The 27,743-nt window shown below is 43.8% G+C and overlaps 1 protein-coding gene across 1 annotated transcript in view; it reads left to right on the forward strand.

Annotated features, from left to right (window-relative positions):
• Nucleotides 1-23,969, forward strand: part of IFNGR1 (interferon gamma receptor 1) — a 78,661-nt gene extending 54,692 nt beyond the window's left edge. The window contains exons 4-7 of the mRNA XM_033939444.1: nucleotides 336-511; nucleotides 13,433-13,598; nucleotides 17,203-17,327; nucleotides 22,295-23,969. Coding sequence (XP_033795335.1) covers nucleotides 336-511; nucleotides 13,433-13,598; nucleotides 17,203-17,327; nucleotides 22,295-22,777 — 950 coding nt within the window. The 3' untranslated portion in view covers nucleotides 22,778-23,969. The remainder of the gene's footprint in view (nucleotides 1-335; nucleotides 512-13,432; nucleotides 13,599-17,202; nucleotides 17,328-22,294) is intronic.
• Nucleotides 23,970-27,743: the final 3,774 nt, after the last annotated feature.

The following is a 27,743-nucleotide window of genomic DNA, read 5'->3' on the forward strand; positions in this document are numbered from 1 at the left end:
CAAGGGATGGGAGGGAGGGATTGATAAAAGCTGGGCAAGGCTGTACGAGGGACGAGAGGGAGGGCAGGATAGAAGCTGGGCAAACTTCTGCTGCACAGGAGGATGGAAGAGAGGGGAGGAAAGATGCTGCACATGTGGGGGAGAGAAAAGAAAGAGGAAGAATTGGGGTGAAGGAGAGGAAGGAAGAGATGATCATGTGCATATTCTGAAAATAAGACCTAGTGCCTTTTTTGGGCCCCAAATGAATATAAGACACTCTTATTTTCGGGGCAACACGGTACTACTGTAGTGTATTAATTTTCATTATTGAACAAATGTATAACTTTGTTTGGTAGGAAAAATTGGGCCACCAGAACTGAAAGTCACAAGGGATGATCCAGAGATCATTGTTGAAGTTTGGCATCCTATCACTCCTTATCAAAGGGAAGATCCAACAAGTGGTTTGAAAACTGTACGAGACATTTATGATGATTTCACCTACACCGTTTTAGAGAGGAAGAGTGGAAATCAGGTTTGTCGTGTTAACAATTGCTGATGCTGAATGTGTTAGGAGATTTGAAAAATGCTTTTATTTGATAAAGGTCAGAATTTTTTTTTTTAATTCTGTGCATAGTTTTTCCAATGATTCTTAAGAAATAATGGAACTTATGGCTTATAGTTTTTCTTTCAGGAGCTGATTAATATAATATAGTGATTGACATCCTATTACATAAAAATAAACTTTCTAACCCATTTACTATTTCAAAACTTATGAGCAGAAAGATATTTTAATGAGTAGAGCAATAATGACGTAACAATTTTATATTATGCATCCAGTGGCAAATAGTAGAGCCCTAACAGTTGGTCAATAGACAAACACAGCAGTGAACATTTGTTTTATTTTAAAAAACTGAATGCTGCATTTAAAAATACATCCACTACTGCTATACAACCTCTGGTAAATACACAGTCAAGTCACATTATTATGACTACCTGCTAATATCCAAAATAACCGCTGCTGGCAGCATGGATGGCAGCCAGATGCCATGGGAGTGACTCGGTAAGATTTTGAATGTTTGCTAGAGATATCTGGAGCCATGCAGACTGCAGTGCTTCTGACAGTTGCTGACAGGTGCGTGGTGGTGGATCCAGCCATCAAACATGTTGATCGAGGTGGTCCCAAATGTGCTCATTTGGGATAAGGTCTGGGGAATTTGTTGGAAGTCCTGGTAGTGCTCTGTGAACCACTTGTGAACAATTCTAGTGGTATGATATGTCACATTGTCTAATCTAATCTAAACCTTAGGTTTGTATACCGCATCATCTCTATATTCGTAAAGCTCGACACGGTTAACAAGAGTTAGGGTCCTGTTGAAAGATCCCATCGGCCATAGGGAAGACTGTCAACATGTAAAGGTGTACTTGATCGGCAAGCATGGAGAGATACTCATATTGGTTGAGAGTGCCTTCCAGAGGTATTAAGGGACCCAGACCATACCAAGAAAACATTCCCCAGACCATAATGCTGCCACTACCAGCTTGTGTACATCCAACAATGGTTGCCGTGTATTTCTTCTCTGCAAGATCACACTTGATACGCCAACGTCCATCCATTCGATGGAACTCAAAACGTGACTCATCGGAGAAGGCAACTCTTTGCCAGTTGGTGCAAGTCCAATGCTGGTACTCCTGTGCAAGTCCAATGTCGGTATTCCTGTGCAAATTGCAGCCATTTTTATGTGGTGAACCCTCGTGAGCATGGGTGCAGTCACCAGCCCTCTGCTCTGACGTGCTATTCGCAACAGGATTCACTGCACAGTCATTTTGGACACACATCTGGAAGCCCCCTGGTTCATTTGGATAGTGTTTTGCTCCACGGTGGCGTGCTAATCGGCCTGCACCAACCTGCACAGCCAACATTCACCTCTCACATCGATGGCTCGTGCTATTTCACAGTTACCATGTTGGGTCGTCGAAACGGTTCCATTCATTCACTGATGGTCCATTTTAACCAGAGCAGCCCTTGAAAGGTTCACAAACTACCATTTCTGAAATGCTGCCACCCTTGGCCCAGTTGTTGATGATCTTTTTTCAATGTCTGATAAATCGCTCTTTTTTTCCCCTTGACAGCCCCTGATGACATCCCACCTTATATATCCATAAAGTCTTCATATGACAGTTGCATTCATTCATTGGCTGTGTCCCTGAAGTCAGAGGTAGGCGTGGGTCATAATAGTGTGACTTGACCATGTATAAAATTGCTCCAGCAGCGGTCATCTTGGATTTTCCCGATTTTGAATTAAAAGCTTTTATCTGCCTCAAAACACCTCATTTTTGCAAGAAAACAGGTGGGATGGACTTCTCATGTTGGAATACTTCGGGTTCATAACCTGTTTGTGGCGAATGGTTATTGGACGAGCAGTCGTGTTCCAGGTGGCACGTGAGGAAGGAGGTAACGACTTTACACTTCCCCCTCCGTATTCACGGGGGTTTGGGACAGAGCTGGCCCGCAAATATTTAAAAAAACCGCAAATAATATTCGGGCCGGTTCTGCCCCTAACCCCCGCTTTCCCTGGCTATTTTAAGCCCTGAAAAGCCCCCCCTTAAGCCTTACCTGGCGGGTTTTTGGGGCAGGAGCGATCTTCCTACGCTCCTGCCTGTGCAGATCGCTCACAGGAAATGGCTGTCTTGAGCTCCCATAGTCTCTTGAGCCTTTTCCTGTGAGCAATCTGCATGGGGCAGGAGTGTGAGAAGATTGCTCCTGTCCCGAAAACCCACTATACCACCAGGAAAGGCTTAAGGTGGGGCTTAACAGGGCTTAAAATAGCCTGAAAAATGAAAATGTATTTTTTGATCTAAAACCCCAAATAAGCGAATCCGTAGATACGGAATTCGCAAATATGTAGGGGGAAGTGTAGTCCCCTCTGCCTCTTTGAGGTGTTTTGGTACTCAGGTCATCAATGGACTGTCTAAATTAGGAACGGGGCAGTGCCAGTGCATCCCAAGTGAAACGCAGCTGCAATTTAGTGCCAAAATCCTAGAAAATCCCCAAGAACTCTAAACAAGGTCTAGAAGGGATTTCTGCCCCTCAGGTCATTTTAGGCTTATTTGGCTCACAAAATTCACTGAAGCTGCCTTCTGTGGTGGCCCTATTAGTGCCAAGTTCCACTCCCCTCCCTCAAGAGCGCAGGTCCCCAACACCAGAGACATGCTTAAGCGGGCGACAGTCCACTTGAGGAAGAATCGGATGATCCAAATGATGATCTTTTGTCTGTACTTTCTCTGACAGGCATTGCCACAGTGGGGAATGTAGCTGCTATTTAAGAAGATGTTAAAGATAACTTTATCGAGGTTTTTTATTGAATAATTATTTAAATTAGAGAATTTTTTTTCAGATGTATGTAAATTATTTGATTTGTACTGTTTTGAAGATTGTGTACGTGTTTTGTGAACCACTTAGGTTTAAGCAGGCAACAAATTTTTTAAATAAAATAAATCTGCAGAACACAAAACTGGGGGACGCTCTGGATCTTGGGGAAGACCCTACTGTACGGAGACTATTCAAGCCTTCAGCACTGATAGGGATCATTTTGGAATCCCTTCAGCAGTTGAAATTTGAGACTCCTCAGTTCTTGACAGCACAGTTTGAGTAGCACACAACCGCAGTCTTCCTGTTTTCTTGACCATCCGGACCTTGTGCAGATGTTCTCAGATCACTGGGAGGTACCTGCAGGTCCTCCAAGAATAGCAAAGGCTATGTCTAAGCTCTATCCAATGGTGGATACTTTTAATCATCATTTTGTTTCCTCAGGTAGATTCTTTGATTTTTTTTATTTTTTTTATTTATTCAATTTTCTATACCGTTCTCCCAGGGGAGCTCAGAACAGTTTACATGCATTTATTCAGGTACTCAAGCAGTTTTCCCTCTCTGTCCCGGCGAGCTCACAATCTATCTAATGTACCTGGGGCAATGGGAGGATTAAGTGACTTGCCCAGGGTCACAAGGAGCAGAGTGGGTTTGAACCCACAACCTCAGGGTGCTGAGGCTGTAGCTTTAACCACTGCGCCAGGTTACTAAGCACAGTCTCTTTCCAGTGAAGGTGGTGAGGTGTTAGACTGCAGAATTGATTTTGTGCTCAAAAGGCTTTTTGATTCTGCAGCCTTAGGTTTGAGAGCAGCTGCAGCAGCATCCTTTGTCACCAGAGCCTGTTGTACCAGTCTGTGTCATGATCCAGACACTATTGTGGATAATTGATCTCCCATTTTTGATCGCTGGAGTGAATTAAGTGGCAGATGCCCTGTATGACCTGTTCAGAGTGGTGAGCAAGCTCTCAGCTTACTCGTATCTCCGCATTCTGGATGCTGTGGATTAGACAGAGGTCTGGTGATTCTTTGTCCAAGGCGACCCTCAATGAACTGCCATTTAAGGGACAGTTATTGTTCGGAAATGGTCAGGATAACCTTATGGCTAGTATGCAGGACCACAAACCCAAGTCCTTGCTGAACAGCAGGCCTTGATATTCCATGGGGCCGGGGCATTACAGCTTTTGTTCCTCTGGATGATATAGTTAATATTCCAGAGATCTCTTGGGTCAAAGATCTTATCGGACCACCAAACAAAGGTTTGGTGGTGCCAGGCGCCCGCAACCTTTGGCAATGCGTTCTACTTCTGCCCCAAAGAAGCTGTTATGACAACAGGTCCTCAGCCAACTCTCCTCGGATTGGGGGAGGCCCTCAGCATGCCTAGAAGAGTGGGCAGACATCACCACTGATTACTGGGTGCTGGACATTCTAAGAGACGACTACAAACTCAAGTTTTATTGTCCCTTTCCGGAGCTTTTTCTGGACTCGCCAGCTGGGAAACCTGACAGAGGTGAAGGTTAAGAGCCACTGTTCAAAGATTACTGAATATAGCAGCTATAGAGGTTCCAGAGTCCAACTTGGGCTCCGTCAGATACTCGATATACTAAAGAGAGGCTCTAACAACTGGAGATCAATTCTGGATCTCACAGCGGTCCATGCAGAACTCAAGATTCCTCGGCTTCGAATGGAAATGATGAGGTTGGTGATTACCTGCATGTAAACCATGTAAGTTATAAATGGTATATAAATACTAAAAATAAATAAATACCTTATTCGCTCAGGGGAAATTTCTGGCTTCTCTGGATTTGACAGAGGCCTACCTTCATATTCCCATCTTCCTGGAACACAGAAGGTACTTTGAGATTCCATGTCTTGCAACAGCACTTCCAGTTCACAACCTTGCCATTCGGGCTGGTGACAGCATCTCAGACTTTTACCAAAGTGAAGGTAGTTGTAGCAGCATACTTATGCAGACTCAGTATATGAGTACAGCTGTATCTGGACGATTGGCTCATCAGAGCCCTGTCTGAGTCATTCTCCTAATTGTCCAGCTGCTGCAGAAATTAGTCTGAGTGATCAACTGTCGGAAGAGTCACCTCATTCCAACACAAAACCTAGAATACTTAGGAGTCTGGTTCACCAAGAGAGTGAACAGGGTATGTGTTCTGCAATCCCGCAAAGACAAGCTTCTCCATTTGATGTGTTCTCCTGAACACACACACCCTGATAGCCTGACAATACTTGCAGGTTCTGGGGTCAGTAGTCACAACCATGGATGTTCCCTGTCAAGAGCCCACTTACGACTGCTTCAGGTAGCATTCATCTTCCGTTGGAGTTCGTAAAGGAAACCACTACATCTGTGGCTCCTCTGGATGGCAGAGGCTCATTGCAGTCTAGCCTAGTGGTTGAATCCTCTGTCTTTCCAGAGGAGTTCCCCTCCAGATCTCCACCTGGGTGATCTTGATGACAGACACCAGCCTTTACGGATGCGCGTACTGTCCATTTCGGGAACACTGGTCTCCTTCCAAGAAAAAGTTGTCGATCCAGCTTGCTCTTCTGCATTTCGAGAGAGCACTCCAGAACAAGTCGGTTCGGGTCTCAGAAAATGTCTTGGCAGTAGACTGTCAATCACCAAGGGGGCACCAGAAGTACATCTCTGCTTCAGGAGGCTCAAATGCTCTTTCACTGGGTGGAATGCCATCTTCTAGTGCTTTCGATGGTGCATTTTTTATGGAGAAAGATTAATTCAAACGATCCAGTGCATACTTACTAACTTTTATTTAATCACCATCTTTTTTTTTTTCATATATACCGTATTTTCGCGGATATAACGCGCACCCGTGTAAAACGCGCACACGGGTATAGCGCGCAGAAATCACGATGATATGTACAAAAACTTTTGTATACCGCGCTCACGGGTATACCGCGCATGATGCCCGACGCTCCTTTCGCCCGCCCTGACTTTCCGTGCGCTGTCCCGACTCTCCGTTCACCCCCCCTGACTTCCGTGCACTGCCCTGACTTTCCGTGCGCTGTCCCGACTCTCCGTTCACCCCCCCCTGACTTCCGTGCACTGCCCTGACTTTCCGTGCGCTGTCCCGACTCTCCGTTCACCCCCCCTGACTTTCCGTGCACTGTCCCCCCTTGAAGTCCTGTCCCCCCTTGAAGGTCTGTCCCCATCCTGAAAGCCTGATGCCCCCCCGACGTCCGATACATCCCCCCCCCGGCAGGACCACTCGCACCCCCACCCCGAAGGACCGCCGACTCCCCAACAATATCGGGCCAGGAGGGAGCCCAAACCCTCCTGGCCACGGCGACCCCCTAACCCCACCCCGCACTACATTACGGGCAGGAGGGATCCCAGGCCCTCCTGCCCTCGATGCAAACCCCCTCCCCCCAACGACCGCCCCCCCCCAAGAACCTCCGCCCGTCACCCAGCCGACCCGCGACCCCCTTGCCGACCCCCACGACACCCCCACCCGCCTTCCCCGTACCTTTGTGTAGTTGGGCCAGAAGGGAGCCCAAACCCTCCTGGCCACGGCGACCCCCTAACCCCACCCCGCACTACATTACGGGCAGGAGGGATCCCAGGCCCTCCTGCCCTCGACGCAAACCCCCCTCCCCCCCCAACGACCGCCCCCCCCACGAACCCCCGCCCGCCCCCCCAGCCGACCCGCGCCCCCCCTGGCCGACCCCCACGACCCCCCCACCCCCCTTCCCCGTACCTTTGGTAGTTGGCCGGACAGACGGGAGCCAAACCCGCCTGTCCGGCAGGCAGCCAACGAAGGAATGAGGCCGGATTGGCCCATCCGTCCTAAAGCTCCGCCTACTGGTGGGGCCTAAGGCGCGTGGGCCAATCAGAATAGGCCCTGGAGCCTTAGGTCCCACCTGGGGGCGCGGCCTGAGGCACATGGTCGGGTTGGGCCCATGTGCCTCAGGCCGCGCCCCCAGGTGGGACCTAAGGCTCCAAGGCCTATTCTGATTGGCCCACGCACCTTAGGCCCCACCAGTAGGCGGAGCTTTAGGACGGATGGGCCAATCCGGCCTCATTCCTTCGTTGGCTGCCTGCCGGACAGGCGGGGTTTGGCTCCCGTCTGTCCGGCCAACTACCAAAGGTACGGGGAAGGGGGGTGGGGGGGTCGTGGGGGTCGGCCAGGGGGGTCGCGGGTCGGCTGGGGGGGCGGTCGGAGGTTCTTGGGGGGGGGCGGTCATTGGGGGGGGAGGGGGGTTTGCGTCGAGGGCAGGAGGGCCTGGGATCCCTCCTGCCCGTAATGTAGTGCGGGGTGGGGTTAGGGGGTCGCCGTGGCCAGGAGGGTTTGGGCTCCCTTCTGGCCCGATATTGTCGGGAAGTCGGCGGTCCTTCGGGGTGGGGGTGCGAGTGGTCCTGCCGGGGGGGGGGGGGGGATGTATCGGACGTCGGGGAGTCGGCCGGGCAAGAGGGCTTGGGCTCCCTCTTGCTCCGATCGTGGGTGCGGGTGGGAGTGCGTGCGAGCGGTCGTTCGGGGTGGGGGTGCGAGCGGTCCTGCTGGGGGGGTGAATCGGGCGTCGGGCGGGGTGGGAACTATGTTTAAAAACTTTTGTATACCGCGCTCACGCATATAACGCGCGAGGGGTATGCGCGGTACGTAAAAACGCGTATAACGCGCGCGTTATATCCGCGAAAATACGGTAGTTCATACAGTCCAACATTTGATGCTATATGACAGAACAGTAGAACGTGTCATTTTTTTTACCTAATATTTTGTTTAATTCCTTTTTTAATTAATGCTTTCTTAAGAACATAAGAATTGCCGCTGCTGGGTCAGACCAGACCAGTGGCTCACATGGCGGCCCTCCAGTCAACGACCAGCGCCCTGAGAGTAGCCCTACCTGTGTGTGTTCCAGTTAAGCAGGAACTTGTCTAACTTTGTCTTGAATCCCTAGAGGGTGTTTTCTCCTATGACAGATTCCAGAAGAGCGTTCCAGTTTTCTACCACTCTCTGGGTGAAGAAGAACTTCCTTACATTCGTATGGAATCTATGTAACCCCCCTCCTTTTTCTGTACCAGAGCGCTGAGGATCCTAAACTGTAGTCATTGGTGTCCAAGTGGCTTAGCTCAACACCTGGCCAGAAAAAGAGGAAAGTCAGAATTAAAATGAACACTAGCCACTCTTAACTTGGATTTTAAGAGAACAGGCTAGGATTAAATGTTTTGAAAATCAGATAAAATATACAAAGGTTATAAACACTGTAATGAATAGCCAGACTAGATGCAAGGTGCAAAAACAAATTTATTGCACCGATTCAATAATTTGTCTTTAAAATGGTTAAAAGCAAGTTTAAAAGCAAATAAAATCTTTTAATAAGTTATAAAGTGCTTAACATTATAATTTAATAACATATGCCTAACTGGATCCAGTATTCTAATACTCTAATGTGTTTCAGCATTCACTATTTATCACAGTTACATACTGATGACTGAACAACAGTGCTTCCTTTACAGTACAGAAACCTTTCTTTCTATTTCACAGTTCTCAGGGTCATAAATGCCATTTAAAGTCATAGAGTCTTAACTTCAGGTAGGCAAAGGTTGTTCTTAGTAGAAATTAAAATGACTTCTGTCTTTGGTGAATTTTACTTATCTTTGTTCTTCATTCTTCAATCTTCAGGCCTCTTTCCTTCATCTGTTCTTCTCCCTACACCTCTCTAAGTCAAATAAAAATAAGAGTAAAAATTACCCTCACTCCCTATATGTAAATATCTTAAGTTTGCCTGTCAGCTCAGGATACCTAAGAACTGTTCCACTAAATAAGTTTAAAAGAAACAAAAATAGTTTCTATAACTAGAATTCTATCTAAACTATTTTTTTATTTTCCTTAAACTAACTATTGTAGCAGACTGAGTTCTCTTCACTTACATTTTTCCATTTTCTTAGGCAGACATTAAAACAACACACAACTTTCTCAAATACCAATTTGCCTTAAATCTGTTCCAAAAATCTGTTAGTCATACACACAATTTTTATTAAAGTTTCATTCATATACCTCACCTTCTATCTCACTTACTCTCATTTACACACAGAACAAAACCAGAACCGTTTTCCCTTCTTCAAAGACAACTCAGTCTGTTTAACTGTCACAAGACAGTTGATGTCCCTGCAGACTTGTGCAGCCAATCAGAAACATTCGTACATTAGCATAGATTCTCAACACATTCTAATCAATATCTTTACTCAAATAGCACTGCATTAGGAAACTACCAACAGCACCTCTGCTGAATGTGGGCTCAACATTCCACAGCACAACACCAGCACAAATACTCCACAGTATCTGACACAACAAATGGACCAGGTATTTAATTTATATTATAACCTTGGTTATATCTATCCCCTTTCAATTTTAGAGAGTTCCCTCTCGTTCTCCCTTTCTTGGAGAGGGTGAATAACCTGTCTTTATCTACTAAGTCTATTCCCTTCAGTACCTTGAAAGATTCGATCATGTCCCCTCTCAATCTCCTCTGTTCGAGGGACAAGAGGCCGAGTTTCACTAATCTTTCACTGTACGGCAACTCCTCCAGCCCCTTAACCATCTTAGTCGCTCTTCTCTGGACCCTTTCGAGTAGTACCGTGTCTTTCTTCATGTACGGCGACCAGTGCTGGACGCAGTACTCCAGGTGAGGGTGCACCATGGCCCAGTACAGCGGCATGATAACCTTCTCTGACCTGTTCGTGATCCCCTTCTTTATCATTCCTAGTACATGAAACGGATTAGAACCAGGAATTCTGTTCCTAAAAATCTGCATTACAAGAAAATCGTAACTTTTTTTGATATGATACATTGCTATTCTTTAGCTTCTTATATTCGTATGTTTATGGTTCATTTTTATATGGGATTTTCATATTATGTTTTTACATTTATATTTGTTTGTTAAATCCATCATATCATGTTTGTTCGGTATTATTGATGTCTCATACTATTTTGTCATGCTGAAAATTTTCATCTTTTTCATGTATTATTTTAATGTTTATGCATTTTATCATTATTTTAGTTCTTTGTTATCCCCTGAGGAAGGCGGCGTAGTCGCCGAAACACGGAGACTTAATCTGTACTGCATGTGAAGAACTTGTTTTTACATTTTGCAATTTTAACTTCAATAAAGCATATGTAACTTAAGGTTGGTTTAAGACATCTCCTGTGCCTCTTCCTTTTGTTCTACATTTTAAATAGACATGGCTGCTGAGCCAATTGCGGCAAGGGAATCTCCCTGCCATGATCAGTTTAGAGCAGTGGTCTCAAACTCAAACCCTTTGCAGGGCCACATTTTGGATTTGTAGTTATTTGGAGAGCCTCAAGAAAAAAGAGCTAATGTCTTATTAAAGAAATGACAATTTTGCATGAGGTAAAACTCTTTATAGTTTTTAAATCTTTCCTTTTGGCTAAGTCTTAATAATAATATTGTCATTTATAGCTAAAGAGACATATGATCAAGAAACTGTTTTATTTTACTTTTGTGATTATGATAAACATACTGAGAGCCTCAAAATAGAACCTGGTGGGCCGCATGTGGCCCCCGGGCCGTGTGTTTGAGACCACTGGTTTAGAGGATACAGCAGGAACCTGTCCACCTGTGAAGTCGGCCAGCAGGAGGGTTGCCCACTCGCTCCTGCTGCTGGCCCCCATCATCCCCTGAACTCCACCAAACACTCCCTGACTCCACCCCGGACACCCCAACATTCCCCTGCCACTCTCCAACTCGACCTGGACAACTCGACATCCGTAAGATCCACATGCCACTCCACAACACCCCCAAGATCCCCCTGCCACCCCCACCCCCTGAATGCCCTGTACCTTTATCTGATGGCCTGCAAGAGGGATGCCCACACCCTCCCTCGAGGAGCCTTAGGGATCTGAGCCAATCAGGAACTTAGGCCCATCCCAAATGCATCCCAGAATGCACTGGGTAGGGGAAGGCCTGTCATTTTGTAGTGGAGGGCCTACCGGCGGTAGGGTGTGAGCATCCCTCTTGTAGGCCATCAGATAAAGGCACATGGAGGGCATTCAGGGGTGGCAGGGGAATCTTGGGGGTGTCGGGGAGTTGTCCAGGTAGAGTCAGTGGCAGGGGAATGTTGGGGTTTCGGGTGGAGTCAGGAAGTGTTTGGTGGGGTTCGGGGGATGATGAAGCCAGCGGCAGGAGGGAGTGGGCATCCCTGCTTGGCGAGTAGCGGCAGGAGGAAATGGGCACTCCTCCTGTCACACACTGTGTCGGGAGGGTTCGCCATTGCAGCAAGACGAATTGGGCATTCCTCCTGCTGCGGACATTTGAGGTGGGAGCCTTTGGGGGTTCTGGCAGGAGGGAGTGGGTATCCCTTCTGCTGGCTGACTTCGTGGGTGGCTGCTAAACTGACTGCAACAGGGAGATTCCATTGCCACGATGCTCTAACCGGCGCCTGTGACATGGACACCGGTTAGAGAATTGCGATTCTATATAGGACGATTCTCAAAAGCCCTTTAGGCGGCTGCTGAGATCGGGTGTACTATACAGCAGTGGTCCCCAACCCTGTCCTGGAGGACCACCAGGCCAGTCGGATTTTTGGGATAGCCCTAATGAATATGCATGGGGCAGATTTGCAAGCTTGTCACCTCCATTGTATGCAAATCTCTCTCATGCATATTCATTAGGGCTATCCCAAAAACCTGACTGACCTGGTGGTCCTCTAGGACAGGGTTGGGGACCACTGCTATAAGGAATCGGGCCGGTACCCCCTCTTTTACTAAGGTGAGCTATGCTTCTTAGCACGCATTAAATGCTAACGCGTGCTAAATGCATATTATTCTATGGACGTATTAGCGGTTAGCGCACGCATTCATTTTAGCATGCGCTAAATGCACGCTAAAACGCTTAGCGCATCTTTGGCAAAGAGGGCCTTAGTGTATACAGAGGACTTGAAATATATTGCTTGAAGGCTATGATATATCAGAGTTATATAGATTGTTGTCTTTATACAAAATATTTTCTTGGAGGGAACTATTTCCAAAATGTCAAAGACTCCTTCCTCAGGAAATACAATTCTGTCCCTCCTTACTCCAATCAAAGAATTTATTAAACTTGAAACCACCACTTCATTGTCCATCTGAACAGGTTTTTTTCTTTCCTGACAAGACTTGACCTTTTCATCCCCCTCCACTGTGTACTTTACTATATTTCAGCTGCCATGACTGTAAACCAAATGTATTTGGATACACCTGTAACAAATGTATTGCACTCTTTCCCCCCTGTTCCAACTAGTGAAATTCAAACTCTGGAGGTGGAAAGGAGTTCATTGAGTAGGGTAGGGTAGAACAAAAAACAAACATAGGGAGTAATTTTAGAATCATTTATCACTTTTCTTTATTTAAAGGCTCCGTAGCTACTTCAGGCTTAACTCACACCAATCAGAATATTCTTTTTAATAGTGGTGGAAATGTTGTCATTTTGCCTGTATCTTTTGAAAATGCCTTAGGCGGAACCATACTCCTGAGCAATTGTGTTTTCCCTCTCCCCCAAAACTTTTTTTTACAGTTTGGTGCCATCCTAATTAGAGTGAAGCCCATGCTTTTTAAAATAAACTCCCCTGTTGCTTGGTTCCTAGAAAATCTAAAGTTCGCTCCCTGTAGCTTTATCTCACCTTCATATTGAAACTATGGGAATCTGCCTGGGTTTGAAGACCTAAGTTTGTCTTCTAGAACCTCCATTACACGTCATCCTGTGTTGGTATCTATACCCACATGTACTATAACTGACTTTTCCCCAGTACCATCTAAAAACATAAGGATGACGTGGGCTATGGGTTTTTTTTGTTTGTTTGTTTGTTTGGTTGTTTGTTTGTTTTTTTGTTCTTATCTCAATTTGGGAAAACTGAAAACTACACAATAAAACAGCAGCTTTCCTTCTTAAAAGGAGTCATAACTGATGACATTGTGTTTTTTGAGTTAATGCAAAGAGAGTAAGTTAGTGATCTACTTTGAACCGAAAGGTAATGGCGGAATAGAAATCTGTAATGTAATGTAATGTACTGTTCCATTATGGTAGATTTTAAATAGAATAGTTCTAAATCATTTCATTTTTGTTACAGTATAAACCAGAGGAATGTGATGAGCAAAAATGCATCATAAAAATTCCACATCGTTCCAATGATGATTTATATCTGTCCGCTGAAGGAAAATCAGACAATTGGGCTATATTGGGTGAAAAATCGGAAGAAAAAATCTTTAATGTCACTTTTAAAGAACCAGAAAATGGTAAATATTTTTTTTTTTTAGTAATAAGTTTTATGCCATTTAAACATTTTGTTTTTTTTATTTCTTTTCTTTCCTTATCAATTTTATTTGAATTGTAAGTGATACTTTTTTTATAGGATAAACTATATACCTTTTTTTCTTTTAACATTCATTTATACATTTTTCAATATGTATACAAAAGAATAAGCATAAAAGAAACATCAACAAATGGAAGTGTCTGCATTTGTTGATTATGCTAAAATTGAGAGCAATATGTATCTAAAATACTCCAACCTTTAGTAAATGAAGATAAATGATTACATTTTAGTGCTCTAATTTCTTCATATTTTCTGTAGGCACATAAAGTATTCCGCCATTCATTATATGAAACTTTTAAATTATTTTTCCACTAAAAACAATAATATGTAAGGCTAAAGCCATCATATTGTCTTTTTGGGATGAGCATTCAGTAATCTCTGCTGGACATTTGTAAAACTGCAGCAGAGTCCTCCCTTCATACCATTGCTAGGTATTATAGTTTAGGTGTTGCAGTTAAAGGGGAAACTGTCTTTGGTGCTTCACTGATTAGAGCAGGAGCTTCAGCTTCTTACTTCCCATCTTGAGGACTACGTTTTTACATTCCTGGAGTGGTGTGATGCTAAGGAAAGAAAAATTAGATCATGCCTGTTAATTTTCTTTCCTTTAGATTAGTGGGCTCAAACTCAAACCCTTTGTAGGGCCACGTTTTGAATTTGTAGGTACCTCAGAAAAAATAGTTAGTGTCTTATTAAAGAAATGACAATTTTGCATAAGGTAAAATTCTTTATAGTTTATAAATCTTTCTTTATGGCTAAGGCCTAGATTCACTAAACCTCCAAACCGTGTGCGATCCGTTTCCGTTTGAATGCCGGCCGACAAATTCACTAAAAGCCTGCATGCAAAAGGAGATGATCGTTAACATGCCCCCCTATCTACAGCCAGGATCACTAGAGAGTGATCCCTGCTCATGCGCACACTCTGACAGTAGTGACAGGAGAAGCAGCCTCCTGTCGCTGCTGTCAGGGCTCAGCCCCAATCTCTCTTGCCTGCCCTGACTCTCCTGCTCTCTGCAGTGCAAGTCCATGGTTTTAAAGTGGGCCTGCACTGCGGGGAAAGGTGGCAGAGAGCAGGAGAGTCCAGCGAGCAGGCAAGAGAGATCGGGGCACAGCAGGGCAGGCAGGAGAACCTAAATTAGCCCCACCCACTGACCTGACACACCGGCCCTACCTGACACCCCCACAGGCCCCGATCTCTCCTGCCTGCCCTGCTCCGATCTCGCCTTCCCTTCCCACGACCGGCACGGCCCTCGCCCCCCACCTGGCACGGCTCACCCACCTCCAGCACCAAAAAGTTGGGAGCAGGAGGGGTGCTCAGTCTCTCCTGCTCCTAGTGCAATTCAATGTGTTAAGCTGTTTAATTAAACTGATTTTTTAAGGAAGTAACCATGTTAGTCTGGTGTAACAAAACTGATATAGAGCGGTAGCAGCTTGATGATAGACTTACTAGTTTGAGGCATGAACTTTCAAGGACCAGAGTCCACTTCATCTGATGCATGTGACAAAGTGGATTCTGGTCTTCACAAGTTCATGCTTCAATAAAATGGTTAGTCTGTAAGTTTAACCTACCAGTTTTAACAAGTCTTATTTCATTGTATACCATCGGTGTTCAAATTAGCACAATAAGAGTGATAATTAAGACTGTGGTAAATAGCAAAATTTGCTGTATGAGTCATTACACTGCTAGAGCAGATTGCCCTGTTAGGGAATTGAGCATACCTGGGTAGATTGTTGATGTGAGCAAACTGCCCAAAGCCATTGAACTGCACTGGGTGTCAACAGTACATGAGTTATCAATGGCCTAGAAAACATATTAGACATTTAATAAGTGCCAGCATTGAAAATATATGAAATATTTCCCAGAACCCATTATCGGAAAGCTTAATAGGACCAGTGCAAGATCTTAATTGTTAATTTTTAAAATTAAACAACCTTATAGCTGGAGCAAACTTTGATGGCAGCTCCAGAGATTGACAAGTGGGACCAATGACAGGCAGACAGTCTGGGTCCTGTGATAGACAAAGTCAGATCAAGGCTAGAGTGCACTTAAGTAACAACTGCAGTGGCAGCTCTTAAAAGGGGCAGGGATTTTCAGGTCAGCTGTATAGCAATAGCTGTCAGCCCTTGAACCTTCATGCCTTTTAAGACAGCAGACTAAGAAGAGACTTATTGCGGTTCATAGACAACAACGCGGAAGACAAAGGCGCGCGCCGACAACTGAGCGCAAGATGGAGGCACGCGCCGAAGAAAATTACTGTTTTTAGGGGCTCCGACGGGGGGTTTTGTTGGGGAGCACCCCCAGTTTACTTAATACAAATTGCGCCGGCGTTGTGGAGGGTTTGGGGGGTTGTAACCCCCCACATTTTACTGTAAACTTAGCTTTTTCCCTAAAAACAGGGAAAAAGTGAAGTTTTCAGTAAAATGTGGGGGGTTACAACCCCCCAAACCCCCCACAATGCCCCCACAACGCGGCATGATCTGTATTAAGTAAAGTGGGGGACCCCACGCCCCCCCCCCCCTGTCGGAGCCCTAAAAACAGTCATTTTCTTCGGTGCGTGCCTCTGCACTGCGCTCATTTGTCTGCTCGCGCCTTTATCCCGGCGCGCTTTTGACCTGACACCCTTATTGCTACTCTGATTTATTAATTACAGACGTAAGTCATACAACACAGAGCAGTTGTAGCCAGAATTTGATGTTGGGGAGGCAGACATCATAGGTGGGAATGGGATTGGAGAGCAACCAAGGTTAGAAAAGAGACCAGAAACAGGATCCTCACTTCTAGGCCAATGTTTGGCCACAATTTACTCCCGCTTAGTATTACAGCTTAGTGACTCTCAAGATAAATGTCATTCTATGTGCATTGTTGCATATGGGAATATCGTGCATTCCTGGTCACAGCTGTGCAAGGATAATGGGTCTCAAATCAGGTCAATATATTTCTAAAGGGTCAGTACAGGATAAAATAAGCCCTTAACTCTGACTGTTGCAACCAGGAGTCTTCCTGTTGGGGGGAGGAGGGGGAAAGAGGTAGACGCAATCTCTAGTTGCCCCTGTCCCGAGGTATACCTGGATTCTAAATGGTGATCAAGGCCCCATAGTAGTCTCTCAATATTGTGGATGGTCCAAGGCATTTTGATACTTTCTTGGGATGGGTGGGGGAAATGAGGGGACCAGGCTTATTTATCCTGCACTACTTCCTTTAAGTAGCTCCCCAGGAATATCAAAGGTGGTATCTTTTTCCATGAATAATTCAGCTTGCTTGATAAGATTAAAGGGCAAGCATCATTACTCATTTTGTATAATAATGAGCTATGTTGAATGTACAGTAATACATGTTTTGAATATTATTAATCTTAACTTGCATTGCACAAAATGTGTTAAGGGGCAAAATGTACATTAAAAGGAAAAATAGTTGCTTAGCAAAAAGCTTATTCCCTTAACATGCAAGCAACTTCCTGTAAATTATTTCTCACAATAGTTATCAAATTTTCAAAGCCACTGTTAATCTGTTTCTATTTTTGCTTTTCTAGAATTACGCTACAGAATTTATATAATCATTGCCTTCTGCACAGTTACCATTTCATTGGTCATTTTGGCGACTATTGTCTTTGTCAAGTTACTTAAAAAAAAGAATATCCAACTGCCAAAATCCTTGGTAAGTACAAAAAAGTACTATTTATTTTTCAGATTCAGGTCTTCCTTTTAGGGTTATAGTTGGAACTTTCTCCTCTTGTATCTTGTTTCCTTCAATGGGCTTCTGGGATAAATTAGTAGCATAGCAGATGACAAGTCCCATCTAATCTAGCAGAGTAGACAAAATAACTGAGTAGCAGAATATCTCACTACTAGATAAACAAGAAAGATGATATGCTGCAGAAATCATCAGTTTTAAAGATATTTGGTTTTTTAGGCCTGTTTATTTTATTTGATGGTGGGTAATTCCATGTCAACTGGTCCAATTTCAAGGTAGTCCCCAACTTGACCATCTCAGAAATTGATGAAATGTTTTCAGGGGATATGTTGGGACCAAAGTTTTGGGGCATGATCTCAACTAGGGTTAGAGTTAGGGGCCCCTTTATTTGGGCCACTTTTTTGTATCTGAGGATGATAACTAAAAAGCTGTCAACTTTGGATTCAGGTTATGGAAAGAACGGTTGGTCAACCAGGGTGAAAGCTACATTTCTAGGACAATGTTTTAGGCTAAATCCAAACATATCACTCAGAAGAGTGACAGATGCTTTGTTGGATCACTTGAGGTGAACACAAAGTTGGTAAAAATGTTTGTTACAGAATGCACAGAATGTTTGACTAGTCATGCCTCCTAATCTAGAAACATCCCAGGGTTAAGAATTTAGAAAGTGGAAGAGATTACAGCCATGGATGCCCCACACATTTTTAAGCCCACTGTGCTGTTAATTAATGAGATAAAGCTTAATCAAAATTGATGAAAAAAATTTCATGAAAATTTCTAGCTATGTTTGAAGCCAAATATCACAACTGTACATTCTCCAAAACTTTTCTTTTTTGCACCATTAGAGCAATTTTAAAGCTACAAAACTCGCCTAGCTATATGTTAGACCCTCTGTTCCAAATTGAAGAGAATTTCAAAAGTTGCATTGAGCACATTATCAAGCTCTCAGTAACATAAAAATATAGGTTTCTGAATTCTGCTGCTCCTCTTTACAAAACCCTACTTCCTGTTAAGTAACTTCTTCACATTTTGTTTTTTCATCTCTTTGATGCAGATGTTTCAGTAGTCCCTGCTTCATTAAATCAACTTGCATTCTTAAACTTTAGTTTGAAAAGCATATTGGTTTAACATTTGAAAAGCAACTTGTTTAGAACATTAAATAACTTTTCTTTAACTTGTGGAATAGACTTGCCTTTTTTTTTTTTTCTTTGTAGTCTTTCCAGCAGTCCATCTGTCTGAATCTGAGTGCCTCTTTGACAAGGAGAAAAATAATTTTTGGTTTGAAAACATCCAGTTTCAAATTTTATCAAAATCTGATATACCGCCAAATCAGAATACAAGGCGGTTTGCAAAGATAAAATAATCAAAAGGATGAAAGACGAGTAACAATTGGCAATAATAAATCGCAAACATGAATGAAATGATAGGAAAAGGGCAGAACTACAATTTTAAGGAGAAAGGAAGGAGCAGGATAGAACTTAAGGGGAGGGGTGACAAGACAACAGATAATAATGCGAGATAAAAATTCATCTTAAGCGCCCTTAAAAGGATGATTATAATCCAAAGGCATCTTTGAACAAAAATGTTTTACAGTTAGTCTTCTCTTAAGTGGTTCGGTGCAGAGTTCACTGAAAAGATGCTAGATCGCATTGTATTAATATATTTCATTGAGGGAATTGAGAGCAAGTTTTGGGACCCTCCTGTCAGGAAAATAGGCACATGGATTCAGTATCTGAAATGCAGTCAGGCTCAGGAGTTGAATGAAATTTTAGTTTTCTCTGTTTGAGATGGGACAGCAGCTTTTGAGTGCAAAGCTTGAAAGAGAAATCATCAAGCAGAGTTTTAAATACTCAAGGGGCTCCTTTTACAAATCCGCGCTAGATCCTTAACGCACGGAATAGCGCACGCTAGCCGCTACCGCCTCCTTTTGAGGGTGCTGAGGCTGTATCTTTAACCACTGCACCACACTGGGAGAAAGGGAAAAGCAGAACAAAAGTGTGGACACCTAGAGAGATTTTGGCAGAGGAATAACACTATCCATGCAAAAATAATGTGGAAGATGGCAATTAAAAACGTATAAGTTGCATATTACAGAGACTAAAAACAATTATTATGCCGCAGAAATAGGAAAAGGTAAATGCAATCCAAGAAAGCTATTCCAACTTATGCGTAAGTTAATAGATCATCCTCTTCAGGCACGTAAATCTCAACCCTCTGCTCAGAATCTGGCTGATTTATTTTTAAATAAAATTTACAATGTATAAAAGAGTTTGGAAAAATTTCTACCTCCTGATCAATTGGAAGACTGCCAATCAGACTGCTTTAATTTTGACATTAGAACTGATCGATCATGAGGAACATTTAAAACCGAGCTTTAGATATATGTCCTTCATTTCTTTTTTTGCTAAACTTCCTGATGCTATATTAATCCCCTTTTACCAAACAGTGGAAGAGGTTTTTTAGCACCGGCTGGCACGCTGAATTCTTTGCGCTGCTTCGACGGTCATAGAGTTCCTTTGAGCATCGGAACAGCACAAAGCATTCATTGCGCTAGCCAGTGCTAAAAACCTCTTCCGCACTTTTGTAAAAGGGAGGTAAATTAGTTGTTGGCCCTTTTTAATAACCTGTTAACTGAAGGTTCTTTACCTAAAGAACTGGGTAGTATTGTTATTACCATCCAAACATCAAGAAGCTGTGACCCTTTTGTGAAAAATGATGCAGGAAACTTTTTTTTATCCAACTACTTATAGGAGGAAAAGCCTCAGAACTCCATTAGGGAAGGTGCCCTTTTCTAGCTAGAGATGGTAGATAACTTCATCAGCCTTTACTAGCGAAAGGCACATTCCAGGACTTCCAGCTATAATAAAACTGGAGGAAGGAATGGTCTAGTGGTTGGAGCTTCAGCCTCCGCATCCTGAGGTTGTAGGTTCAAACCTTGGGCTGCTTCTTGTGACCCTGGGCAAGTCACTCAGTCCTCCATTGCCCCAGGTGTGTTAGATAGATTGTAAGCTTGAGTGCCTGCTTGTAGACCACTTAGATAACCTTGATAGGCAGTATATATAATAAGAACATAAGAATTGCCGTACTGGGACAGACCAAGGGTCCATAAAGCCCGGTATCCTGTTTCCAACAGTGGCGAACCCAGGTTCCAAGTACCTAGCTAGATCCCAAGTAATAAAACAGATTTTATGCTGCTGCTTATAGCAATAAGCAGTGCCCCAAGCCATCTTAATAATGGCCTACGGACTTGTCTTTTAAAAAAATCATCCAAACCTTTTTAATATTCTGCTAAGCTAACTGGCAACAAATTCCAGAGTTTAATTACGTGTTGTGTAAAGAATATCTACAATAGGAGCGATCATTTATCTTCAAATAAATGTCCTTCAACTATTTTATTGCAGATTATATGATCCCTGGGGTTCATAGACATAATCGCGGAAGACAAAGGTGCGCGCCGACAACTGAGCGCAAGACGGAGGCGCACGCCAAAGAAAATTACTGTTTTTAGGGGCTCCGACGGGGGATTTTGTTGGGGAGACCCCCCCACTTTACTTAATACAAATCGCGGCGGCGTTGGGGGGGGCTTGGGGGGTTGTAGCCCCCCCACATTTTACTGGAAACTTAACTTTTTCCCTAAAAACAGGGAAAAAGTGAAGTTTTCAGTAAAATGGGGGGGGTTACAACCCCCCAAACGCCACCACAATATGGCGCGATCTGTATTAAGTAAAGTGGGGGGGTTCCCCCCACACACACCCCCCGTCGGAGCCCCTAAAAAACAGTAATTTTCTTTGGCGCGCGCCTCCACACTGCGCGCGCCTTTGTCCCGGCGCGCTTTTGACCTGACACCGATCCCTGGTGCAGGCGGCATGTCGAACCTTGGCCAAGTTGGGTCTTTTCTGAATAAGCATTGATTGATAGATGATTTAGGAAGCGGCAACTCTTCTTTCCTTTGACCACTTTCACTGTTTCTGTGCAGTTTTATGTCCTGCCAGCCTGCAGCCTTCTGTGTAGAAACAGCTAGATCATTGTATGCCTGGCACATCATGTAAGATGCTTGTCACCCTCCCGAGGTACACCCAGCCAGTCAGGTTTTCAGGACTACTGAAGAATGGCACGGGGATAAATTTTTCCCCATCCCGTCCCTGCGAGTGTTGTCGCTGTCCCTGTCCCATTCCTGTAAGCTCTGCCTTAACTGCACAAACCACGAACACATGATTTTAAAGTGTTTGAGGCTTATGCGGATGAGATGGGAAAATGAGTTTCCGCAGGAACGGGGAAAAATTTGTCCCCATGTCATTCTCTAAGGACTACCACAATAAACATGCACGAGAGATTTCCAGGACGGGACAGGAAAATGAGTTCCCGCAGAGATGGGGAAAAATTTGTCCCCGTGTCATTCTCTATAGCGCAGCAGCTTCTTTTTAAGGTCAGTGGAACTGCATGAATCTGTCACCAGAGAAATTTAGTGCTGCTGTTGTTAATAAGCCACTTGGTTTCAGTATGACAGTTGTTCCTGCCCTGTGAATCTGCAAGTATTCTTATCTGTAGTAGACTGTGTCCTGGTCAGCGTAAGAAACAAGCAGGTGGATCAAGCCAGGAGCTGCACACCACCTGCTTGGTTACTATTATGAATATGGGTTTTTAGAGCAGTGGTTCTCAACTTGGTCCTGGAGGACCCCCTTGCCAGTCAGGTTTTCAAGATGTTCACAATGAATATGCATGAAAGAAATTTGCATATAATGGAGGCAGTATTTGCAAATCAAGTTTATGCAAATTCAATGTGGATATCCTGAAAACCTGACTGGCAAGGGGGTCCTCCAGGACCGAGTTGAGAAACACTGGTTTAGAGTGATGGAAGAATATGAAGTCCTTTTTTTCCTATATGAGTTCCTTCCATGTTGAACTGAAGCACAGATTTGTTTTGCTTCTAGGTGTCTGTTGTAAGAAGTTTTGGTCCACGTCACATAACAAACGAATCAGAACATGCCTGCATTGTAAGTACTGAGCCAGCATCTCCAGTGGGTCAGAAAGAAAGCATAATACAATATGAGGAGCAGGTGGAAGCACAGGAGCTTTCTAATAAAGAAGAGTCCTTAGAAGAAGCGAACACCAGTTGCTTGCTAGAGACCTCGGAGGACACAAAAGAGGGGGAGACCGAAGGAAGCTGCACTGAAATGACACACAGCGGCGGCATAAAAACATATTCTGTCACTAATGGATCGCAAGACATTGTATTGGACTCTGAGGTTACAGAGGTTTGTCCTGAAAGCAGTACAAATCTAAAGCCTTTGCCGGACGTCACAAGCCGTAACACATCCTTTGGTTACAACAAGCCTCATGTGCCTTTAGAATTGGTGCTAGTAGTTGGTGAGGGGGAGACCGTGCATGGCTACAGCCCAAGCCACAAAGTATAGGGGGTATCCTGGAGTAAAACCAAAGTTGCTGGCTTGATTAAAATGAATAAATAAAACCAATAGCAATTCAAGCGTTCTTAAAAGGACTAGAATTCCTGTTGACAGAAAGTGATGAGTGTTTAAACCTTAAATCATGATCCTTTTTTTATTGATCAATCCAGTCAGCAGGATAGTTGTGAACTACACTTAAGTAGTTAAAGGCGTTGGAATAACAGTTTATACCAGTTTGTCAACATTTGCACACCTAGTGTAAAAGGTAACGGAAGGAGCTACCAGTATATAAACCAGGTTTGAATAAAGAAAGGACATTTATCACTTAGAGACCATTTATCACTTAGAGTTGAATAGAAGCTGCTCTTGCTTTGACCCTGAAATGTCAAGTAGCTTGAAAAGAGTTAATACTTCCAGAAATCTGCAGTTGGGCTAAAAAAGATGGTGGGAGACAAAGGTTTTGTAATGCTTAATCATTCTTACTATGACGACTAAAAGTAAATGATTAAATTTCAAACTGTGTGTTGTAAAGGAGCAATCATGTTTCCTAGTTATTCATTTGAAGATCTTAGTGGCTCAAAGACACACCACGATGAATGCCCACTTGCTTTTGCATTCTGTATATAGGTGTGGCAAGCTGGAAGTGGTGTATTCAATGCATTCTTAATGTATGCTTGAAATAACGTTGTATTTATAAAAAAAAACTTTAAATCACCTGCGCTTGAAAGGATTCTACAGGAGAATGGTTTATTAATGTATAGCAGAAGCTCAGTGAGGCACTGCATAAGAGCCTGTGTGAATCTGGCAGTATGATAGTGGTTTTATATGAACAACGTAAGTGTATAGATTGATGTTATGTTATACAATTAAGAAAATATGCTTTTTATACTATTAATGTGTGGAGTGGAGTAGTACGAGAGTTTAATGTTTCGAGCAATGGGCTAAGATCCAGGGGTCAGATGCGAACCGATCGTGTGCCGATCAGTTTGCAACCCTGACCCGATTCACTAACCTCGTGGCCAATCCGATTCCGATCCGGGCATGCAAATGAAGGTAGGCGGCATGCAAAGTAGGAAGGACACGAATCACTAAATTTTTCCAGGAACACCGACTGGGCTGGCCGATCCAAAAAGAAGTGACTGGTGGAGACTAGTCGTTCACGGCCTTTCCTGCTCTCTGCCAACTTCTGCCCTTCCTCGCAGTGTGAGCCCGTGGTTTTAACCCACAGGTTTAAAGTGGGTTAAAACCACAGGCTCGCAAAGTAAAAAAAAACAAAACAGTAAAGTATCTAAATAAAAAAAAATAAAACGCTCTGCCGGGCATGCTCAAGGATCGCTCTCCATCGATCCGTGCGGTCGGTGGGGGGAGCCAACGATCGCCCCCATTTGCATGCAGGCCTTTAGTGAATTTGTCAGCCTATGTCGCCTATGGATCGGACACAGAAAGGAAGGTTAATGAATATAGACCTTAAACTTCCATTACCTCAGGTACACCCTTAGATTGTAAGCCCTTTGGGGACAGGGAAATATATCTGAATGTAAATTAGATAGTATGCACTGAGCAGGGCTTCTCTTCTGTGTATGTACAATGCTGTGTATATCTAGAATCTAGGAAGCAGTGGTATCTTTCAGCTACTATTGAAAACGTGTGTGCTAAATTAAAATCCCCTTTCTGTTGTTTGGAATTTTTAGGTTGCAGAAGCAGCAAAAATTATCTTTTATACCAATGTATATTTATACTGTACACTTTACTATCAATCAGGCAATAAATCTTAAGAGCTCTTGAAAGTCTTACTGAATCATATAGTAAAGAACTCGTACAACAAAGGTTTTCCAGGACCTCAGCAATACCACTCAGGGCTAAAATATGGCCCTAGAGCTTAACGTATCTACCGTATATACTCGAATATAAACTGGGATTTTTGGTCCAAAAAAATTGGCCCAAAATGGGGGTCCCGGTTTATATTCGGGTCAATGCCCCCTCCCAGAATTTTTTTAAGGCTGCTGCTGCCGCCAGGCTCTACCCTCCTCCCTGCCCTGTCATACCTCTGCCAGTCCCTGGTGGAGGTGCAGGTGCAACGGGTCTTCTGCCGGTCCATGGTGGAGGTGCAGCGGCAGGAGCAAGCTTTTCAAACTCCGGCTTTGAATGGAATGAGCCGGCCAGACACGCTGCTGCTCCAGTGGCGTACCAAGGGGGGGGCGGTCCGCACAACTGGTCACCCTCCACTGTTCTTCATAGAGTGCAGCTCGTCTAGAGCAGGGGTGCCCAACCGCTTCCCTTCCCTTCTCACCACTGGCACCATGCTCTTTGATCTCCCTGCTTCTCTCGCTGCCCGACCTCAATTCTGACGTCGAGAGGACGTTCTGGCTAGCCAATCGCTGCCTGGCTGCCCAGAACGTCCTTTCCGACGTTAGAATTGACGTCGGGCAGCGAGAGTTGGTCGGCCCCGTGGAGATCTCGGCCTGATCCCGATGGCGCCAGCAGCAGCAGCAGCCTATTCCCCGGTGGCGGTGGCATGGGGGAGGGCAGGAAGGAAGAAAGAAAGAAGGGGGGGCAGGGAGCCAGAAGGAAAAAAAGAAAGAAGGGGGGGACAGGGAGCCAGAAGGAAAAAAGAAAGAAGGGGGGGACAAGGAGCCAGAAACAAAACAAAAAATGGGACAAGGAATCAGAAAGACAGACATAGAAAAAGAAAGAAAAAGTTGGGGGAGGGAATGAAGTCTGGAGGAGAGGAAGCATACAGGAGGCTGAAAGAAGAGAAGAAATATTGGATGCACAGTCAGAAGAATAAAGTGCAACCAGAGACTGATGAAATTACCAAACAAAGGTAGGAAAATGATTTTATTTTCAATTTAGTAATAGAAATGTGCCAGTTTTGAGAAAGAAAAGATATTAAACTTTAAATGTGAGTGCTGCAGAAAAAATAGAGTACTTGGAGGGCCGCAGAAAAAATAGTTAATGTCTTATTAAAGAAATGACAATTTTGCATAAGGTAAAACTGTTAAAGAAAGTTTTATAAACTATAAAAAGATTAACCTCATGCAAAATTGTCATTTCTTTAATAAGACATTAACTATTTTTTTCTGCGGCCCTCCAAGTACCTACAAATCCAAAATGTGGCCCCGCAAAGGGTTTGAGTTTGAGACCACTGGCTTAGACAGTGATACTGAACTGCTACCCTCTTTAAGACAGATGGGGAATGTCATGGAGGAAGGGCAATGTACAGATTTGAATTTAGGAGGAGAAACATGGGAGAGAGAAAGTCCTTTACCTGACCTACCTCTGCATTTTTTGCAGCTATTCTTTTCCCCCAAGTTAGTGGGTGGTGGGAAATAATTTCTAGGCAGCACAATGACAGTTGTGCATCCTTGCCTAAAATGTTGTGATACTAACACAGCTTTTTTTTTAGATGCATTTCATAAAGTGAGAGCACCTATTACTGAGGCTTTGTCCATCTATATGCATGTTTGTGTATTTTCTGGTATGTGTTCATGGCTGTGCAGCCTTAGTTAATTTACATTGCATGTGTGAACACTTGAGGGAGGAGAGTGGGTGGAGCAGTGTGAGCCTTTGATGTTGTTTTCTTCCATGTCTGCAAGCTCCAAGAGTCCCACCACAGCTGCTAGAATATATTCTAGATTGGGAAGCAGCATTGCAGACACCACGGTTTTGCCCCTGCAGGCTGTCTTGAGCTAAGTCGGTGGTGCACACGCCAGCCATAGCCATTGGCATCTTTAACCAAGATGCTGAGGGTACAAGAAGAAAAGGGTAAAGGAGGAAGAGAGGGGAAGGAGGAGGAGGGGGAAGAAAATCAGGATGAGAGAAAACAAGGAAAATATAGGAGGATGTAGGAAATGAGGGTGAAGGGGAAAGGGACTGGAAAACAGGACTTGCATGCACTTTAAAACTTTTTTTTAATTTGAAATTGTGTTTTTGAAAAAATATTGTCAAATGTTTGATCAAAAATACACATTCAGTAATAGAAAAGAATTAAATGCCACAATGCTGACTTGGCAATAACTTTTAAATCTCACTTTTGATGGTCAGTGATCATCAGACAGCTATTGATTTTGTAGTTATAAATGCATGTCCATCTAAACTTTAGATAATACTGATATTTTTAGAAATTGCAGATTTAAAAAAATGTAGCAACATGCAAGGCTGAAAAAAATATTTGCGTTCCAAGTCACCTGGGAGCCACAGATTCATGGCCTGATGCCTACCTGCCACTGGGGTTAGGAATCGGAGAGAGAGGGATGCTAGTTAAGAAGACAACAAACTAAAATAGATAAAATAGAAAATAAAAAGCTATAGAAAATTTCCCTGCTGGTTGTTAAACAATTTGAATGGTACCTTCATTCTGAAAGGCATTTGCTAATCTAATGATAGGCACTAAATTTTCTTGCCCCATGCCTCTTACCCATATGCAAAATATAAATTGGTGGGCTTCCTAAAGCCCTGCCAGCTGATAATCTCTTCCTCTAGGAGGGAAGGGGAGATTTGTTCAGAGATTTTTGGAGGTTGCATAGAAGAAAAACTGTACACTGGCACTAGTATGGTAATCTTTGTTGTTTGTTTTGAATCTTAAGAGCGACTAAAATGGTTAAGGGGCTGGAGGAGTTGTTATACAGCTTGAGATTAGAGAAACTGGGCCTCTTCTCCCTTGGAAAGAGGATACTGAGAGGGGACATGATTGAAACATTCAAGATACTAAAGGGAATAGACTTAGTAGATAAAGACAGGTTGCTCACCTTCTCCAAGGTAGAGAGAACGAGAGGGCATTCTCTAAAGTTAAAAGGGGATAGATTCCGTACAAACGTAAGGAAGTTCTTCTTCACCCAGAGAGTGATAGAAAACTGAAACGCTCTTCCGGAAGCTGTTATAGGGGAGAAAACACCTTCCAGGGATTCAAGACAAAGTTAGACAAGTTCCTGCTAAACTGGAACGTACACAGGTAGGGCTGGTCTCAGGGTACTGG

The sequence above is a fragment of the Geotrypetes seraphini genome, chromosome 3 (genome assembly GCF_902459505.1).
Source record: "Geotrypetes seraphini chromosome 3, aGeoSer1.1, whole genome shotgun sequence".
Classification (NCBI taxonomy): Eukaryota; Metazoa; Chordata; class Amphibia; order Gymnophiona; family Dermophiidae; genus Geotrypetes; species Geotrypetes seraphini.